This window comes from the organism of the source record quoted next, unplaced genomic scaffold (genome assembly GCF_019419815.1).
Source record: "Pyrus x bretschneideri cultivar Hongxiangsu unplaced genomic scaffold, Pyrus_bretschneideri_v1 Contig4, whole genome shotgun sequence".
NCBI classification, from domain to species: Eukaryota; Viridiplantae; Streptophyta; class Magnoliopsida; order Rosales; family Rosaceae; genus Pyrus; species Pyrus x bretschneideri.
This window is the reverse complement of record NW_025999723.1, coordinates 2,990,097-3,011,869: the sequence shown is the minus strand read 5'-3', so window position 1 is coordinate 3,011,869 and position 21,773 is coordinate 2,990,097. Positions and strand designations below refer to the sequence as shown.

At 35.1% G+C, this 21,773-nt stretch overlaps 1 protein-coding gene and 1 pseudogene across 1 annotated transcript; both read right to left on the bottom strand.

Annotated features, from left to right (window-relative positions):
• Positions 1-1,603: 1,603 nt before the first annotated feature.
• LOC103960499 lies at positions 1,604-12,934 on the bottom strand (annotated as a pseudogene).
• Positions 12,935-19,279: 6,345 nt separating this feature from the next.
• LOC103960502 (peroxidase 66) lies at positions 19,280-21,735 on the bottom strand. The gene is made up of 3 exons (XM_048565884.1): positions 21,730-21,735; positions 20,107-20,295; positions 19,280-19,954 (listed from the first exon to the last, which is right to left on the bottom strand). The coding sequence occupies exons 1-3, from the start codon at positions 21,733-21,735 to the stop codon at positions 19,391-19,393; spliced, it is 759 nt and encodes a 252-aa protein (XP_048421841.1). The 3' UTR covers positions 19,280-19,390.
• Between the last annotated feature and the right edge of the window lie 38 nt (positions 21,736-21,773).

Below are 21,773 nucleotides of genomic sequence, written 5' to 3'. Positions count from 1 at the left end.
AAAAGAGAAGGGAAACGCAAGAGAAATTTTTTATTATCACTGGAACACGAGTGGTACATCACATATTTCTGTGCAAATGATGGAAAATTTTACTTTTTAAGTTATTAACTTTTTAACACATATATCACAATATTTGTATAATAATACGTGATGTATCATCTCGTGTGCTAGTGATATTAAAAATGTCTTCAAACGCAGTGAAGATATAAAGCTAACAAGCCCAATGAATAGTGTTTTTTGGTGTTACAAGCTTCACAAAAAAGAATTGGACAAAAATGCCCATCAAACAAAAAACTTCAAAAGCAACCCAAAATAATGCATCAAATATGGCAGAAGTATTTTCATGATTTTAATAGTGTTTTTTTAATAATTAATTTTTTTGTACATTTTTTTAATTAATAGCTCACAATAGGCTAGCAATAATGTGATTAAATTAGTTATCAAATTATTATTTTTTTGTTGAACAAACTATATTATCTACACTAATGGAGAGGGGGTGAGCTTAACCTCACAATAGGCTAGCAATAATGTGATTCGATCAGTTGTTTATTGAATATTATTTTTTCTATTCTTAATGTAAATTTTATAGAAACCGATTATATTATGTGGATTCAGCTGTTTTAATTGGTTTACGAAGAGTTTCTATCTAAGATTATTCATTTACTTCAAATATTTGACTTTCATTTTTTTAATTTATACATATAAATACGTTTAAAACGTGTAAATTATACGTATCATATCGTGATTCAAAAAATATTTTATGCACACGCTCATAATGATTATTAACTTCGCTGGTTTTCTTATTTGCCAAAAATTAAAAACAAAGAAGGAAAAAGATGGAGAATATATATTTATAATCAATGGTGCTTTCTGATAGTGCGTTGGGAATCAACAATTGTAATCTTCGCATAAACTTCTGACATCTTGAAGGGCGCAATGACAATTTGACAAAGATCATCGTACAATGACAGCATCGTCTGTCGTCCAGTGGAAGCTGTGATGAGCCAAATTTTCTTTATATTTTCTTAATAATTAGTGTGGAAATAAAATAAAAGTAGTTAGATCCACAAAGACACATCGGCCGGAAGCCTGGAAATATGTTTTGGATCTGCAGCTGTCAACCAAGGTCAATCACGTACGTCCACCACTTGCCTAAATAAAGAAATGAAATTTGTCGAATGGCTCGGCCCATTTAAATGGGCCACAAAGGAGAAAATAGGTGTAGAAGATTTGAATTCGAAAATAAGAGACCGTATGAGAGATGCAGGTTCTAAGAAAACAACATCCAAGTGAAGTATTTATTCATACATCTATTTTTATCTTTCGCATACAAAAAACACTTATGTAAAGCTTTACTTGCCATTAGATTTTGCTAAGTAACACTACAATCTATTCAAAACTCGCCACATAGCAAATCTTGAATATACTTTTTTATATTTACAACTCTCATAAATATTTTTTTACTAATTCGTGAAAAATTTATCACTCGTTCACTTGAGGGGTTGATTGGTCAAAAATACTCTTTAAAAGGTGGTCACATGGTCGTTCACTGTGACAATTTAATGAGGTAATTGACCGATTTTTCACGGTATGACCCAAATGATTTACAAAAGACAAACTCAGGATCACTTCTATCAATTTTCATTATCAGTAAACAAAGTTGGAAATTATGCCAATCTCATAGTCATTTTTCCTAAAAAGCCTTTTAATTGTTATGGCATTGTCTTTAGAGATTATTGACAAGCATTATTATTTATCTGATGTATGTTGACATTAGACTGCGACGCGATCAGCGCGCATTATTGGCGATCCAATGAACAATTCGGTCTCCACCCCAGAACTCATGCTACTTTGGCCCCTGTAGCTTACATAAGCAGAAGCAAGCTCCTGCTTTTTCACAGCGTGCAGGAGCAAAAGCTCTTTCTCTTTGAGCTGAAAACTCCACCAACGGCTTTGCACCACACTGATCATATCATTATTGTGCAGATAAATAAGCAAGAAATACCAGAAAGAAAGAAAAATCATAATGGAAATCAGGAAACAAAAGCACCTCAAACGTCATGCACAGTAGGTAGTTGTTAGTAATTAAATGGAAACAGTTCAAAAGGATTTAAAAACGTTTACCTCTTCACATAACTGCGCATTCTCTTGTAACAGGAACCTCTCCTGATTTTAGAGGAGAGAAAGATTGTATGAACATAGAACTAGTGAAGCAGTTGAACAATGTATGTATAGAGCTCTACAAATACTATTAATGGTTAGAGAGTTGTTATTGACTCTCCAAAACAAGTTATTAGGCACTCTGAATTTTTAATACATAACAGAAAATTGGAAAATTGGCCTAGTTGATCATTTTCAAATCTAATTGTTGAAATGATCAGTTTTCTAGTGTCGTCAATATTTAAATTTTACAGTTTAACAATTGTTGAAATGATCAGTTTTTCAGTATGTCGTCAATATTTAATTTTCATCAATTTCAACAATTGGAATGTGATTTTTTTTTTTTTTCTTTTCATTTTAGCCAATTTTCCAAAAAAATTTATACAATACATGTGGGATAACAGCTTTGAAGTGCTAATAACATCACCTTAATAGTTTTGTAGCAGTACATTAAGTAAATACCTTTCCCTTAAGTTGTTCCAGCTGCTCCATGTATAATTGAGCCTGGAATCACTTCAAGTTAGTTAAATTTCAAAAGGAAAATAAAAATCCATTTAACTGATAAGAGTTGGAGGAAAATGGAATTGTGATCATCATCAGCTGAAATACCTTCCTCTCTGTTATGCTGCATAAGCTTCGTCCCAGCTGGCTACTGATCTCTTGGAGTTCTTCAACAGAGCAAAAATCCAAACCATTTCCCGAATACTTCCTAAGACATACAAATTTCAGAGTTTAGGAAAACCTGAAACGTCAGTTGAGTAAAAAAGTGCAGGAGAAGATGATAAAAATTAAGCCATAAACCGTTGAGAAGCTTCTAGGATCTCTATCTTCTTGGCCATAGTAGCTGATTCATGCTTCAAGTGCTGCATGCACATGTAGATTAATTAGTTTTTTCTCAGCCAAAATTTGTCTCATATATGAGGTTAGGTAATCAAGAAATCACTCCTTTTTGCATTACATTTTTTTTAAGCTATTGAATTGAATAAATAAAAGAAAAATTAAAAGACAGTGTAGAAATTCAAAAGAAACGTGAAAATCATTTATGTAATAAAATTGTGTAAAATGATCAGTCACAACTAAAGAGTATACACATTGCGAAATGTGATATATAATCCTCCTATAGAGTACAAACGCATGGAAACATGCTTAGGTGCGAAAGGATTTGCTAATAGTTAACCTAATCAACAACTTGAAGACCGCTCCTCAGTTTCCTTTCTTTTTTCCTTTCTCGTTTGATAAGTATGTATCAGCTTATCAGGTTTCAATATTGTAAAATAATGATGATGCTAAGATGAGGAAGGACAAAATCCAAAAAACTTCCTAGCAATCCTATGGTACACGTAATATACATATTAACATATACAATTGTGTGCATGTATGGTACTGATTTTCACATAGGTACAATATAATTATAACGCACAATTGACACACAGAATCTCTTAAACAATTAGTTCTGGATTATACTGAAAAGAAAGGTGCCTAACATAAGCAAAGGAAGAGAAGCAATAAGAACCATCGCAGGCAAGTGATCCCAAAACCACTTCCCAGGAAAGTAGACTGTCGAGGCTTAAGTGCTTCTGTGCCCACTGAACACAATAGTCCTTTTTCCAATGCCCTATGGAAATACAAGAGATTCCAGGGCATACAAAGCACCCAGAAATGCCCCCTGTTTAAATCAAGTTATGGTATAATAAAAAGGCTATATCTTCATGGGGTTCAAGTTCAGCAAATGCAAGGGGTGGTAGCTTATTACATGCACCATGCATGTTCCTCTAGCACGGTAGTAGAAACGAATTTTTAGTCCAGGTTGATATGAAGAAATGAGTCTGAATTTGCTCACCACCCTTACTAGGGGGTGAGCGTTAATAAGGATAAAATTGTAAATAGATGAGTTTGTTATAAGGTTGTTAAAACAGCCGTTATAATTAGCTAATGATTAGTTAGTTAATGATGTACTTAGTTAGTAGCATAAGTGGGTATACCATTAGTATATATACCAAAGTTGTAATCTTATTGGTTTATGAAATGAAAGCATAACATTTCTAAACATTTCTATCATGGTATCTCTTGCCTGCGTCTAACGACCTTCGATCCTCTTCTCTCCGTTTCCTGCTTCTTGCTCTTCTTCTTCTCTCTTCGAAGCTCAAAACCCTAGCTTTTCAGCCATGGCGACCTTTGGCTCTCCTTTTTCTTAATCTGCCTCTCCTATTCATCCCGCTAAGATGAATTCTTGCCCTAATTCTTCACAATCCTCGGGAATTTTGTCGATCACGATCCAGAATATTGGATCTCTAGTTCCGATTAAGCTCACGATGACGAACTATCTTACCTGGAGTACTTTGTTCGCTCCAATCTTTCGCTAGTACAATCTCACAAGTATAATTGACAGCACGATGCATGCTCCATCGAAATTTCTTCGTAACTCATCTGGAAATTGCACTGCCACTTTGAATCCACAGTATGTTGAATGGTTTGAGAATGATCAGAACATCTTGATATAAATTAACTCTACGCTCGAGGATGCTCTCATTCCGTACACTGTTGGTGTCTATTCGGCTCGTGAGCTATGGTCAAAACTGGAATCACGACTGGCAACCGCATCGCAATCGCACATTCACGAGCTTCGTTTTCATCTTCGTACCATCATGAAGGGTGATTCTACGGCTGCAATGTATCTTCAACAAATTGAAGAAATTGCTAATGTCAGAGCTCCGATCGAAGACTCTGAGTTGATCTATGTGATTTTGCATGGTTTGCCCTCTGAGTATGAATCGTTCATTGATGTTATTCAGTTCAGGCTTGGTTCCACCACCATTGATGAACTTCATGGACTACTTTTGAGCAAGAAACTGCAATTAACTACTCGCAAGAAAGTCTCTCCGCCAGCACCGATTCAAGCCTTTAATTCTTTTGCTAGCCTTCTTCCAACACCAATTGGTGACTTTGGATCACAGACATTCTTTACTCATAGTGGATCAAATCTGAATTCCTATGGTGCTTCATATCGTGGACATTCTTCTAATCCTAGGCCTTACAATACTAGTGGTACTCAAAGAAATCATCAAGGCTTTCAAGGCAATCCAAGATTTCATCGAGGCAGTCGGGGTACTCACATAAATAATTGTGGTTCTCGTTCTAACTACAACTTTTCTACCGAAAAGATCTCTTGCCAAATTTGTCGCCAATTGGATCATGAAACTGCAGAGTGTCCACAACGCATGAATCCACACTTCAGCACCAAGAACTTTCAAACCGCATACAATGCAACCACTACTCGCACATGGTCGCTTGATTCTAGAGCTAGTTTGCACATGACCAACTCTTATACCAATTTGCAAAGTCCTAAGCCATACAATGGACCTGAACAAATTTATATCGGTAATGGCAAGGGTTTGCCTATACTTAACTCTGGATCTTCTACACTTAACACTGTCTCTCATTGTTTTGCTCTAAAAAATGTCCTGCATGTTCCTCATCTTAAGCAATATTTGATTTCTGCCAATTAATTCATACTTGATAATTGGTGCTCTATTCACTTGTATCCTTTTCACTTCATTGTGAATGACCTTTCTTCGGAGAAAATGCTCTTTAAAGGTCCTGCACCACTTCTTTCTGTTAATGGATATTGATATTACATTATATTTGTTGATGATTATACGAAATATACTTGGTTCTTTCCTCTTAAATCCAAGTCTGATGTCTTTGACACTTTTGTACATTTCAAACCTTTGGTTGAAAATTTGCTCAACTCTAAGATTGTGACTCTAAGATCTGATTCTGGCAGGGAATTTCTAAGTTCCAAATTTCTCCATTACCTTCAATTGCATGGCATTTCACACCAGTTTAGTTGCCTTCACACACCAGAACAAAATGGTTGTGCTGAGTGCAAGCACAAGCATCTAGTTGAAACTGCTAGAACTCTACTAGTAGCATCCAAGGTTCCTCATTCTTAATAGGATGATGCATTTGCCACAATCATCTATCTTATTAACAGACTGCCAACATCCACCAAATCATCTCCTTGGGAATTATTATTTGGTCAAGCTCTATATTATAAATCTCTGAAAATATTTGGTTGTAGGTGTTTTCCATGGTTGAAGCCTTAACCAACTCCAAGCTCGATCCCAAAAGCAAGGAATGCATCTTCTTGGGTTATAACTTGAATCATTAAGGCTACAAGTGTCTTAATCCTCTCATTGGTCAATTATACATCTCAAGACATGTGATCTTTGATAAAGCTACCTTTCCTTTTGCTCAAAAGGAAGTTCATTCAACAATCTTAGTCCTGTACCAATTCATCTACATCATAGAATCATAACACCATTCCCAATACCTTAACTTTTCCCTTTATCTCTCATTCTCTTAATCCTACACCTCTCCCTACATCTCCACCCTCACCTTCCCTTATTCCTACATCTTCCTCACCAACACACCCAACTCCAGTTCCCAATACCATTTTTGTCTCTAATAACATTGCTTAACCTCCATTACCTATCAACACTCATCCCATGCAAACCAGATCAAAATCTGGCATCTTCAAACCCAAAGCCCTTTTGGCAACCAAACATCCTCTCCATTCTGATATATCCCTAGTTTATACCCCCAACAACTTATCTTCAGGCCCTCAAATTACCTCATTGGTGGAAGAGGAATTCAATGCCCTCATTCAAACTGGAAATTGGTCTCTAGTTCCTACTAATTCTTCTCAAAACTTCGTTGGTGCAAAATGGGTATTTCGAATCAAACAAAAACCTGATGGTACCATTGACTGGTACAAAGCAAGGCTTGTTGCCAAAGGTTTTCATCAGCAACAAGGCTTGGACTACACTGAGACTTTTAGTCTAGTTGCTAAGCCTATCACCATAATGGCTACTAAATTCGACTAGTTTCTCAACCAACTTGTTGTAAGTAATGTATTTTTGCATGGTAACTTAACTGAGTTTGTGTTCATGATACAACCACCTGGGTTTGAAGATCCTACCAAACCTCATCATGTCTGTCACTTACACAAGTCTTTGTATGGGTTGAAGCAAGCCCCCAAGGCTTGGTATGAGAAGTTGACCACTGCTTTAAAGTCTCTTGGTTTCTTCGGTTCACAAAATGATCACTCTATATTTGTCAAGAGGTATCCAACATTAGTTTTCATATTGGAGTATGTTGATGACATCATTGTCACTGGTCCTAATGCTCAACTCCGTTAAGACATCATTTCTCAACTCAGTGGCTTATTTCCTATTAAGGATCTTGGTCCACTTCTTACTTTCTTGGTATTGAAGTTCATCAATCCTCATCTGGTATATTTCTGTCTCAGCAAAAGTACATCTTAGATCTTCTCACCAAAGCTCATATGGAAGGTTCCAAGCCTTGTGTTACAACTCTCAGCACCACGAAATTGGATCATGAGTCTCCCATGTATGCTAATCCTGCAGAATATCGATCTTTGGTTGGTGGACTCCAGTATTTAACCTGGACCAAGCCAGATTTATCGTTTGTAGTGGACCTGTTATGCCAATTCATGCAGCATCCAAGACAATCTCACTTTCAGGCAGTCAAGCGTATTCTTCGATATCTCAAGGGCACATTGTCCCTTGGTTTATGGTTTCCCAAGTGCTCCAAACCTCTCACTCTCACTGCATTCTCAGATGCTGATTGGGCAGGATGTAGCATTGATCGCCGATCTATTGGTGGTTTTTGTATCTACCTAGGTGATTGCCTTATCAACTGGAGCACAAAGAAGCAACCCACTGTGGCTCATTCATCCACAGAAGCCGAATATCGATCCCTTGCCAACATTGCAGCTGAATTGACATGGATCTGCAAGCTTCTGGTTGATGTTGGATTTGTTCTTCCTTCTACTTCCACATCTTTGGTGTGATAATATTTCTACCATTTCATTGGCTAGAAACCCAATTTTCCATGAAGAACAAAGCATGTGGCAATTGATTATCATTACATCCGAGAACAAGTGCTCACCAACCAAATCAATGTTCTATTTGTCTGCGCACAGGACCCAGTTGCAGATATATGTACTAAAACATTGTCCAAGCAAAGATTCATGCTCCTCAGAAACAACCTCTCTACAGTTACCTTCGCTCGGTTTGAGGGGGGATAATAAGGATAAAATTGTAAATAGATGAGTTTGTTATAAGGTTGTTAAAACAGCCCTTATAAGCTAATGATTAGTTAGTTAATGATGTAATTAGTTAGTAGCACAAGTGGGTATATCATTAGTATATATACCAAAGATGTAATCTTATTGGTTTATGAAATGAAAGCATAACGTTTCTAAACACTTCTACTCTACGTTTAACGGTTTAATCATGCTTCACTAATTGAATTTTCATATATATATATATAACAAAGAAAAATGTTATGAAGACCTCAGTTTTTACATATTCCTTTCTAATTTCCTCGCCTCATATTTAAAATTATTTTAGGGGATAATTTAGTTGCGGTCCCTGGTCCTAACTGTTATAGACTTAGACCTTATGCATTTTAGATTTTTTATTGAAGTCCCTCTCCTGCTACATAAATGACATAATAATAAAGGAGATGCAATAATACTAATAAAGACTCAACTGTTTTTTTTTTTTTTGCTTTCATTTACACTAACAATTTAATTATTTAAACTTGCTTATGGGTTTTGATTAAAAAAATAATAATAATTGCTTATGGGGTGCATTCTAGATTATAAAAAAAAATTATTTTATTTATTTTATTTTTATAAAATGAGTACATTTATATAATAAAATTTAGCTACATTTTATATATAAAAAATTGGTACATTTACATAAAAACGTGGGTACATTTTATATAGAAAACAATGGGTACATTTTATATTAAAAAAAAAACAATGGTACATTTTAGGTTAAAAAATAAATAGATTTTACATTAAAAAATGGGTACATTTTACATAAAAAATGTTACTTACATAAAAAAAAAATAGGGATACATTTTACATATAACAAAGTGGTACATTTGTAAAAAAATTAGGTACATTATAAATAAATTGTGGGTACAAATAAAAGGTTAAAAAAATTATGAGTACAAATAAAAGTTTAAAAAATAAGGGACAAAAAGAAATTAATATATGGGTACAAATTAAAATTTAAAAGAAAATTGGTACAATTTAAAAAATGATTGCAAATTAAAAATGGGTACAAACTAGAAATAGAAATATATGAGAAAAAGTTTAGCCATAAATATAATATATCAAATGTAACGTTTCTAACGCTAAATGAATATATTTAAAAATAAAACTTATTTATTTTGACATGTAAATATTTTGTTTTTGAATAATTAATGGCGTTTGTTAAAACCGAAGGACCTTGATCAAAATTTGAAAATGAATAAAGTTTTTACCATCAATGCTATTTTTGTTAACGTTAGAAATCATCAATGCTAAAATGCTTCATACCACCTAAAAATAAATAGAAACAAACTAGATGACTGGTGGGATTGGAAAAGGGTACTGTAACACTAATTCTTTCAGTTCACTAGGAGGGTATTGCAAGTGTAGGAGGCAGGACGCAGGACTTCCATTGATTAAGCTGCACATTTCTGATCTTCTTCTCTCTTGAGTCAATTCATTCTCATACTGGCGTAAAAAAACCTTCCTCTCTTTGACTTTATTTCAATTCCATACTAAGGTTTAGTTGTATGACTAACAAGAGAGGAAGGCGGAGAGAGTTGTTGATTTAGGGTTTAATTTCGTCTATCTAATGAAAGATTCACCACATCAAGATATTGCAAGTTTTATAACTAACTCTGAAATCTAAAGACGGATTTTCAAATTCCAAGATAGAGCTTCTAACCTGCACATATTGTTCCACTTCAGCCATGTTGATTTCCCCTCCATTTACATGTTTGTGGAATCGTTCTATAGTCTGGTGCATGCTGAAGCATCCAGAAATCGAGAGGTCAAAACCAAATAATGACAAAATTAGATAGCGCTCCATTCATTACAATATATCTTAACAACAAGATATATATACTTTATGTTACGCAATGGTTCAGGTTTTCCATTCACTAAGTGTCAAGGAATAGCAGAAAACATAATTATGATTCAGAAGTACTTCCTTGGTGAAAAATTGACTGTTTAAAACAAGGGAACACAACAAAAATTGACTGTTTAAAACAAAGGAACAAAACAATCTTTAAAGTTAATATTTGATACAAATCTTAAGACCATTAGACTAGTTCACTCTTAACGGTTGAGATGTAATCTGACATGAAGGCTAATTTAATTATAAGTTTTAAACAATATGATTATAAAATTTTGAACATTTCAATTATGATTCTCTCTATCATTTACTATCTCCATTAATTATATGTTTCATCTCTCCTTCCCACTTTCCTCATTTTTATGACCTGCTCGTTCTCTCTCTCTTCTCAATTTTTTTTTTTTTTTTGGTCTCTTCGTCCTCCAATTACTTTTGTAACTTTGTTGGACTGTAAGGTATTATGAGATGGAATATGATATCAAACGTACTGGATTTGTCTTTAAGGATAAGAACTTAAGAAGATCGAATTTTTCATCATTTTCTCAAAGTTTTGTTCAACCTTACATGGTTTTTTATATTCCCTAAGTTGGAGGCATAACATCATAAAATCTATTGTACATTTCATTCAAATTCATGAGTTATAATAAAAATGAGCAAACCCCTTTCATCAAAATACGGCAACGGATAAACATATATAAAAGTGCATACACAGCCTATAGGCCAGTATAAACATTTCCAAATACTTATTCTAGATCATTAGTGACTAGTGCTCTTCCCATATTTATGAACATTATTGTCTCAAATACCTTTTTTTTAAGAGCAACAATAGAATGATTTCATTGATAGAAACCGAATAATACAAGAGGGTGCTATATTAGGTACATACATATTCTCTAGTGACCAAATCTTTGAGCTGAAGAGAAATTTGCACAACTAATTCATCAAATAAACCTCTATATAGCTACCACCAACGATTACCACAAACATGAACAACAAACAATACAAATCTAACACAAAGACAATAGAAACGTCAGATTTGGTGCCAAATGCCCACGTAAAGCCATCAAACACGAACAGCAAACAATACAAATCGAATGCAAAGAAGATGGAAACGTCATATTTGGTAATGAGTGCCCACACAAAGCAATCACTCAAACAAGTGAGGCCACAACCACCATTGCCAAAACAGCAAGGCCACAACAGATTGCCTAAGCAACCACAAAACCCATCACAAAACAATAAAACTAGCTAATTTGAGAATGGAACCACTAATCAGTTTGTCTTCATAGCAAAAGGTACACCGCTTCTAGACAAATCTACCACCTCCATTGAAAAGACACCACAGATGTGGCCAAGAAATCTCATTCAGTCCGCACGGGGAAAAATCTACATAGATTGATAGAAAAGACACAAATGCTTCTTGAAATCTAATGCACCATATAGCAATCATTCAGAACTATAAAGGACCAGGCTACTACTATCCCCAGTGAAATTGTGTTGATCATCCATATGCAATCATTCACAAACTAGTAAGTATAAATTCAACCTCATCATATGTGGATGAATTTTCAAATTTTATGTGAAATTCCTCCTATTCGTTCCGGGCAATTGGTTCCTTCAGTTTCAAACTCAAACCGGCAGCTGATGTGCCGTTCACATTAACTATATGCAAACTGGAAGGAAGATAACTAGAGCAGCTGGTGAGATGAACAAAATTGGTCAGTGGGAGTACTATAGGATATGTCTGGTGCACTGACCTTCATCTAGGTCAGGGGCCACATCTTTTTGGGATGTACTTGATTAAATATATTGATAGAAAGCTCGAAAGATCTGTAGAATACTTTCCCCTAGCCACAAGCTGGTACAACTACATGTAGACGTTTTATGATGTTTACTTCATATATTTATTTATTTATAAAATTATTAAACATATAAAACAAAAGAAAGATGGGGATTCAAGAATTTAAATATAAGGTATTTAACAAAAGAAACGTACTCAGAGCTGGAGAACTCATCGATCCTGCCTTTCTGAGAGAAGATGATGACTGCAACTTCAGCATCGCAAAGGACCGAAAGCTCAAAAGCTTTCTTTAACAACCCGTTTCGACGTTTCGAGAAGGTCACTTGCCGGCTGGTGTCCTTCTCAATTCTTTTAATCTCAATCTTCCTTTTCACCATATCCTAGCTTTGCCTAAATCATCGTCGATCACCATAATTAATAGCAAAGAAAAAAAAAATCCTATAAAATTGGTGAAAATATGCCACATGTATAGCTCAAAAAGCTAGCCAAATGATTTCTTTAAAAGGCTAGTGAAATGATTTAAAAAGCTAGTGAAATGATTTCTTTAGTAGCATTATTAAGAAAAAGATTTGCAATCTGCACACCGGAAAGATTTGAATCAGTGATCCAACACTAGAAAGATGACAGATTTGTGAAGAACGCTGACAGCAAAGAAAACCCAGGAGAGGGCTTGTTTTAAACCCCAAATAAGTTCTAAAAAAATGCAAATCATGGATGAAATTCCCAAAAGGATATATATAGAAGAAAACCCCCAAAAACATGTACGATTAAGTTTCTCAAAATGGAAAATAGAGACCCATAAGTATTACTTACTGAAAAGACACAAGAAAACACCCCAAAAAAGAGCTGCCAGGACACGGCGGTATTGGATTGGAAAGAATACAAAGATGGAAAATAGATCAGAAACCCTAGAAATAATTTCACTTGAGACGGGAAACGCAGAGAAGGATCTTTTTTTCTGATTGTAGACTCTATTAAATTTTTTTAATAATGTTGAGATTCCACTATAAAATCAATTGACAATACGAAGAGTTCAACTTCTTGTAAACTCATGCAATGTCTCTCCTCTTATTAATGTGAGATTCATTCTAAACATGTTTTTTTTATGTAGCAAATTTTCAAACTTAACACGTGAATAATACAACAACATACGAGAAGGTCACTTGCAGGCTCGTGTCATTTTCAATTCTTTTAATCTCAATCTTCCCTCTCACCATATCCTAGCTTTGCCTAAATCATCGTTGATCACCATAATTAATAGCAAAGAAAAAAAAATCCTATAAAATTGGTGAAAATATGCCACATGTATAGCTCAAAAAGCTAGCCAAATGATTTCTTTAAAAAGCTAGTGAAATGATTTCTTTTTTTTTTTTTTTTGAACGCCGTGAAATGATTTCTTTAGTAGCATTATTAAGAAAAAGACTTGCAACCTGCACCCCGGAAAGATGTCTCTTGAGTTGTTAAGTAATTTGTTAGTTGGTTAATTAATTACATGTAATCTTTTATTGTGTTTGTCACTTTATTTGTATTATAGTATAGTGGTATTTCTCTTCATTTATAAGTAAGAGATTTTAGGTTTGATTTTCGTCAAAGGAGAATTCGAATCATATTATTGCTAGCTCATTTCCTTTTAGTTTAGATAGTATCGTTAGTTTAAAATACGTGAACTGAGACGGTTATGTGAATTAAGTCACAAGAATGCTAATGAAATGGCATCACAACCCCAATATGTTGACGAAAAAGCAAGACCATGGAGAGGATTCACAGTTGCCCACATTAGGGATAATTCAAACAAAAAATGTATGGAGGAACTAGCAGAAGTGAAGAAGAAAGAAAAAAAAATCAATATGTTGTTCACATTAGAGATAAAATTACTCTTTACCCTCATAAAATTGTCATGTGCCGTCCACTAAGTAATTATAAAAGTTCAGGAGAGTAATTGATTTAAATTAATGTTCAGAAAGAAAATTGACAACTTCTTAGAAGTACAGGAAAAAAATCGACAAATACCTCAAATATAAATGATGGCTTACCGTCTACCAACTCAACAAAATGTAAATAGTGAAAATCATTGACCACTAAACTATGTTTTAAAGTCTCAAACATGAAAAACTTAAGTATGCAAGCAAATGCTGCACATCATCAAAGTTGCAACAAAGAAAAGGAATTGAAATCGAATTGAAGCCTAAAAAGAAATCAAAGTATCTCCAACATCACGTTGCCATAGGATCCACGAGCAATACCATGCTTGGGCCTATAAAGTTTCGCACAGAGTAGGCTACTTTTTTTACAAGTCTTGAGCTTGATTTATTGGGCTCAAATTTGCTTCCTTAAGTTAGACTTTCGAAAAAGTTGCAGAAACTCCAACTTAAGGACATTAAATGATTGGGCTCTCGAATAATTGTGTTGGCTCTAGTACTTGAATGATGATCGGGCTCTCGAAAAGTTGCATTAGCTCTGGTATAATGACTTGACCAGTCCTTGTGTCGAGTTACTCGTGAGGGGACGTGTTGGAGAATAGTATCTCACATCGGTCACATGACAAAATAATATACAATTAATATATGAGAGTATCTGCCCCTAATATTGTCAAGATCTTTTGTGATAAAACTCAACACCAAGTAATAGAAGGTTAAATCGTGACAATAATAGACCGTGCTTTGGCCTATAAAGTTTCACATTGTACAAGCACGTGCTTTGTAACCATGCATGGGTGATCAACAATTGGAATCTTTACATGTAGGATATTTTTCATAGTGAGTTTTAACGAAACACTTTCGGTACTGTTTATTTTTAACAAAAAAAATCACATTTTCACTTTTTTCAATAGAATTCACTACATTTTTATTTTTCATTTTTCATTAAAGCTAAAATTTTTATGAACCTTTCGTTAGTTTTCTCTTTTCATATCTTGAAGGGAACAATGTCAAAGATCGTCGTATAATGACAGCCGCATCTGCCGTCCGCAACCTGTCGTCATGATTTCCGATTGGATACGACCCTGTCACGTGATGGGCCAAATGATCTTTATATTTTCTTTTATTTTTAGCGTGGAAATATAATAAAAATAGTTAGGGTTTCAGGCTAGCAGCTAGACGGGGACGTGTTTGAGAGATCCAGAAAAAACCATTGGCTGGAAGTCTGGAAGTATGTTTCGGATCTGCAGCTGTCTACCAAGGTCAATCACGTACGTCCATCTCTTGCCAAAATGAAGAAATGAAACTGGCCAAATGGTTCAGCCCATTTAAATGGGCCACAAACCCATAAACTAGAGCAAGCGAGAAAAAGGAAGGCCGAGTCCTCCTACTCGTATGACTGAAACATTAAAAAAACAAGCAAAAAAAAGAGTACATAAGATTTGAATTCAAAAATGGTCAGCGGAGAAGCAGATTCCAAGAAAAAACATTCAAAATGTTATTTATATTATATTTTTGTACCACATTTTCATACCATCTTAGATGACATTTGATGTAGACAATCACATCATTTGAATTAATTAGATTTTTTAATTTAGTTAATTATTTAATAAACTAATAATTAAGAAAAACTAATTAATTAAATGATGATTATGGTATACGAAGAGTCTTTTTCCTTCATTTCCTTGGGTTTTACAAATTTTTCAAATGATGTGGCTGTCCACATCAAATGTCATCTAAGGTGGTATATAAATGTGGTATAAAAATATGGTATGAATATCATTACTCTAATAAATATTCAGATAGCTCCTCTCAAGGATACCAATCTCTTTACTGTAAGAATCCCATTCCACTATCTATAAAATGTTGCTTCTTTTTTTGAAAATTCAGATTTTTGTTTTTTCTGGTTTTGAAGTAGATAACTTTTGGGTATAATATTATTATGTGTGTAAAATATGTTGGTGAAGATTATGGTTGTTAATTGAGTGAGTTTATGTTTGAGGTATTTTCAGAGTTAATTGTTAATTGTAATTGTGAAGTGCGAAGTGTGAAGTGACCCCCATGTATAGAAGACTTACCTTTGTGAACCTACAAGTTGGGTAGCCAACAATATTCCCCCACTCTAGCACCCGGGAGCAATGTGTATAGGATTTTATCAAAGGGCCTCGGCAATGTATATGTGCGGAACCATTCCTTATAAAGCACTTGATACTCTTCTCACCCACCGTTATGGGCTCCAATTTTGGCTCAATCAAAGCCTCACCAACAGTCCTGAGGATTCTTCTTCCCTGGAGCCTCTGGTTGGAGGAGAAATCCGTCTTCTATGGTTCAAGGAATAGTGTTGTGGAAGAGGTGAGTTATGTTTTCGTCATACACCATATTGCTTTTATTCTCAACTATTCACTTTCATTTTTATACTCAACTTTTTTTATGATGCAAAATCTTCTGTCTTGAAATAGTTTTGCAGTAGTGGCTTTTTTATGGAATATGCATTGACTGTCAACCCTTACTTAAAATTCTGCAGGTGCCTCCCACTGAAGGAATGGCTTTTCTGCACATTCACGGGGACAAATGCTCGCTGCATGAAGCCCAAAACGTTAAAAAGGGTATCAAGTATGTGTTTCGTTCGGATGTAGTATGTGCTTGATGTTTTGTTACATGTATATAACCTGAAACTCATAACCAAAAACACACAGTAACGGAAATGTGTATTATCGTCGTGCACTGTTTCATTTCATCTGAATTTTCTTTGTTCTTAATATATTACTTGGAGTAAACACTAGGTACATATCACAAACTAGTAGCAAAAAGTAAAAAAAAAAAAAAAAAACGTAACCAAAGGATCGGGATACCGTTTTTTTTTTTTTTTTTTTTTTTTTTAACCAAGTACGTTCTTCACTATATATAGAAGAAACGTTAAGATACGCTAGAAGCAGAGCACCACTACCTCTGGACCTGTGCGGGCAATATAGGCTTAGTTTTCTTTGCTATTCTTATTTTAGTGAGGTAAGAAAGAACTTCTCCCGCCTGGTGATATGTGTCCAATGAGTTGATGATCTCTGTGTTTTCTGAGTCGAATTGGTAAGAGTTGGAAGCACATTGTAGATTACCCGTGGAGATCTCACCACATGTTTTTATTTCTCCATATAATAGAACCCGATAGAATTGGCACCTGAGTTATGTGTGGTCCGTTGATCTCCACACGGAACAACTTCTTCTCTTTAACATCAGTGAATGAAAGTACACATGGCTCCACATTAACCTTTATAGAATCAGGCATATCAATGCTAACATTGTAGGTTGTCTTGAGTTTGCCAACATTTGCAACACTCATGAAAATTTCCCTTGATCGTACCATCTTCTATAGCTAGAGCAAAAGAGGGATAGTTGAGGTCCTATGCCCTATCGTATGACCAACATTTGTCACCCGGAATTTTATTACTGTTGTTGTGTTGTAGCTTTGCTTGCACAGAAAGTCGACATAATCTTTCTCAGATGCATAAAAAACTAGCTCGGGATCAACTGCCTTGGTTGGGTTGGGAAGACCCAATCCATAAGCAAATTCTCTTTCATTTTTGTACTTTTTTTGGGTCCACGACATATGCTGTATTGAGAAAACCTAATGGGTAAAGAAGTTTTGGAAATTACTGAGTAGATTGTTTGACATACCTTGTAGTCTTAAGTGCAAATTCGATTGCTGGAAGAGACCAGCGTGGGTGTGCAGCCTTCACGATGCATGGCTGCTGCTCTGGTTACATGTGGGCAAGAAATTGAGATTCCAGAGTCCATATGGTATTTGGCACTCCTTGTGTCCTTGGTGTAGATCGAAGATCTTGGAACCGCTAAACAGACCGCAAAGATGCGAACAAACGGCACAAGTGTAAATAGGGTACGTACGGTGTGTATAGTGATAAACCATGTCAGCAGTCCAATCCACATCAGCAATCCAGTCAGCCAAACTTGATAACAGCAACACCATTTCCCGGAGAAATTTTTCAGTGTGACCGGTATACGTGGTACACCACGTGTTACTATACAAATTATGGAATATGTGTGCTAAAAATTTAATAACTTAAAAAATAAAATTTCCCACCAGTCCTATTAAAACACGTGATGTACCATGTGTTCTCGTCACAACTAAAAATTTCTCCATTTTCCGCGTATAACATTCAAACCTGCAAGTAGAGTTTGGATAAACATCAACCTCTTCTCTATCAAGTCTGTTGCCCAGTTTTGATCATGTTAATTATCCAATATCTTGTAAATGTTTTGATATAGGACATAAATCTCCTTGTAACTGAATACCTTGTAATCTCTGTAAATGGAATGCATTGGCATCACTCATGGTTAACTGAGTTGAGCCTACAAACTGCCCTGTGTTCAAACATTCTTATTTTCCAAGTTGATATCTTTTATATAGATCCTCCCGTATTTAGCTGAATCGAATAGTTGCCTCTGGATTCCTGAGATCTCTATGGTAATGAGTAACTAAGTTATATATGTTGCCAAAACTTTTACATAGGTTAGTTGATTATTTTCTTCGAAGTTTTATAGTCCAATACTTTGAAAATTTCTTCTGGGCAGATGAATGTTGTTATTGCAAGGGGAAGAGAGAAGTCAGGATCGTCAACAGAACTGAAAAGACATTACGACACTGACTCCGTCTTTCGTGAGAATGCCGATGCCGCCGTTTGATCGGAAATTACATAGAACAAGTTTTCCCGGTACTCGTATATTCAACCAATTGACTTAACAATACAAACACTTGTGATTTATCAGCATCTCCCTCTAATATTTAAGGGCACTCGTGTGGGAAGCCTCATGTAATTTTTTTTTTTTTTCAATCCTGCTATTGGAGAGCAAGTTGCATGGATCAAGTTCACTATCACATGGCATTTCGATCCAACAACACATTGTCATGTAGAAAAATTTGCATTTGGCAATGCATTATTGAACAAAGAAGTATTTCTCGTTCTATTGGCAACCCACGACAATTCAGTCTTCATTAATTTAAGTAACCAAACGATATAACATGTGTACGTTTACATGTATATATTATACACACACAATCATTTAATCTAGTTTCATCCAGTCTTCATTAAATTTGAGAATTTCATAAATTCAAATTTGATATGAGATAGATGTTTGTATAAAATTCTCAAAAAAAAAAAAAGTGTAATTATGCCTTCTATGAAAATATATAAATCCGTCGAAGTCCATTGTGAGCCCTTATGTATCATATAAATGATTATTACACCTTTTTTTTTTTTTCTTTCACCCATCTCTCTCTTTATTTATGATCATTAGATTAAAAAATCAAACAAAAAAGAAAACCCAAATATGATTAAACACGGGTGTGCAATGAAAGAAAAAAAAGTGTATGACGTGTTAAGGTGTGTGCAGAAATTACCTATAAGGAAAATAAATTTTATTTTCAATACAAGATCAAAGTTAAACAACAGAAATATAAATCTTTGATCAATTACTCTTTCGTGATCATATAATACTGATCAATTCACCACAAGGCAATTCAGTCTCACTTCACCATCCTCAATCACCCCAACATTTCCAAGATTTACCATTGAAGCTGCAAACTCCTTGAAGAACACGCTTTGATCATTGGCAAACGACTCTACAATCCATCTAGTCCTGTAATTACTAAACAACGCTTGATCCGATCCAAACACGCCCTTACCTGCCACCAATTGCTTGTGGTAATTGTTATCAAAAGTTGAGGAAGTTGAATCCAACAACTCTCCGGCAGTGGTATCCCTGTTTGGTTTAGGGCATTTGTTTCTTAGATTCTGAGCAAATTCATTGTTCATGGTTGGGTCGACATCGTGTACTGAACTAAAATTCCGAAGCCGGGATTCGAATGAAGAACAATGTGAGAACCCTAGAGTGTGGCCACCAGATAGAGCAACCAAATCTTTAACACCTAAACCTTTCTTAGCAAAGCTTTGAATCAATTGGGATACATTGATTGTTGGAGCTGGTAAATTGATGGTCTCATTAGCTTTCGACACCCCTCCGTCTTTCCTTCCTTTTAGCACATTCCAAAACGGACCTCCGGACTGACAAAAGTGAATGTACGCACGTCAGGTTCTTCTATATATAAGCATTTGTCTCACAACATGAGAAATACTGCAACGATAACAGTACTAGCTGTACACTTTCAGATTAGCGGATAGTATATACGTAGCTAGGAAATTGCGTGCATACATACCATGATCACTACATCTTTTGCGGCAATGCCAACGATATCAGCACAAGAAACGGTGTGTGGACATGCGGCTTCTAGCTTGGTTTTGGCATCGTCGATCACATAGAATGATCGGACTGAGATGTTGGGAGGGCCATCTTTCTCTGCTTGGTTTCCTGCGGTTGAGTCTAGTAGCAACGACGCATCGCATCCCTAAACCAACATAGATTAGTTCTACACAACTTTTATACAATATATAGACCAAGCTTCTTAGCAGGGATCTCGTTCCACTGTTCTCGGAGTAGGATGCTGTAGTACAACTATAGTGCTTATATAGTTACTAAGTATTGATCACATAGCTAGTGATTATCCATGATTTAGTGTTTTTGCCTTTTTATTTTATTTTTTATAGCTCTACATTATAAAGGGATGATATGTAGGCAGTACATGGTCATTATACAGGCAACTTGAGATTATTTTTATCCTGTTCCATGAACAGTGAAAGGGAACCCTTCTAAAAAAAAGGACTTGTATATCTTAATGCGAGAGAGAGAGAGATTGTACCCTTATGAAACAATCATGGAAGAACATCCTTAAGATACGAGCTGGGACTTTAGGGTCATGCATGGAAGCATTATACACCGCTTGTAATATGATTCTCTCAGCTTGTGGACACGTTTGATCATAGTAGTGAGCACTGAGCGCTCCTTTTGATTCCCCTAGTTGAAGGCAGTAAAATGAATGCATGGAAGAGGAAGATAGTTTTTGGTGCAAACACAGCCATTATCTCAGGGACAAATTGAGATAGGAATTAGGGTTTAGATTTGAAGGTGCTGATAGAAAATTTTGATGGGATCGATATATATAACAAGTATATATACATTTTCAGGATTTGATGTATATTATTATATGCATATTGATCGTACTTTTAAGTTACTAAATAGAGAAACTATCTGCAGAATTATAATTTGTAGTACTATAACTTTGACCCTGCTTTTGGCATGTACTGTGTGCTTTGAAACCAAGTCTATCCACCTAATTAAGCTGCTGTTCTTGGTCCTTGGAGGATCACCGTTTTGTTGGATGGCTTAAACTCGAAGATTATTCCAAAAGAAACAAATTTCAGATTTGAATATTGTTATAAGTCTGATAAAGTTGTTGTTGGCTTATATCTATCATGGTTGGTTTATGCGTGCGGTTGGTGAGACAGTGGGGATAATGTACAAGCTCGTAGTAGTGCAAATTATTATACATAACCTACTAAAGGGATTTTTTTTCCATAAAAAAATAGAAACTAGGGAACATTCTTATTAATTTCTTGCGACTCATCGTAAATGCAAAGAAAATAAAACAAGAAATAGGGTGAATTTACTTCGAACTCATTTGTTCATATCAAAGGCCAAAAGGACTTATAGTTGTGCCCGTCCAGGCAGCCCGGAAAGATGCGAATACAAACCATACCCTTAGATTTTAGAGAACTTTAACAAAAAATTATCGATACTGTTCACTTTAACGAAAAATCACATTTTTACACTAAAAAGTCAATTATGGTATTATTCATTTTACCTTTTATTTTGTCATTTTCGTTAAAATTCAAAGTTTTCAAACCATTTTCATTAGTTTTCCTTATATTTTAGTCCGACTCACCTTCATTGATCACATCTCTTTGTGTTTGGTATATTAATAGGACC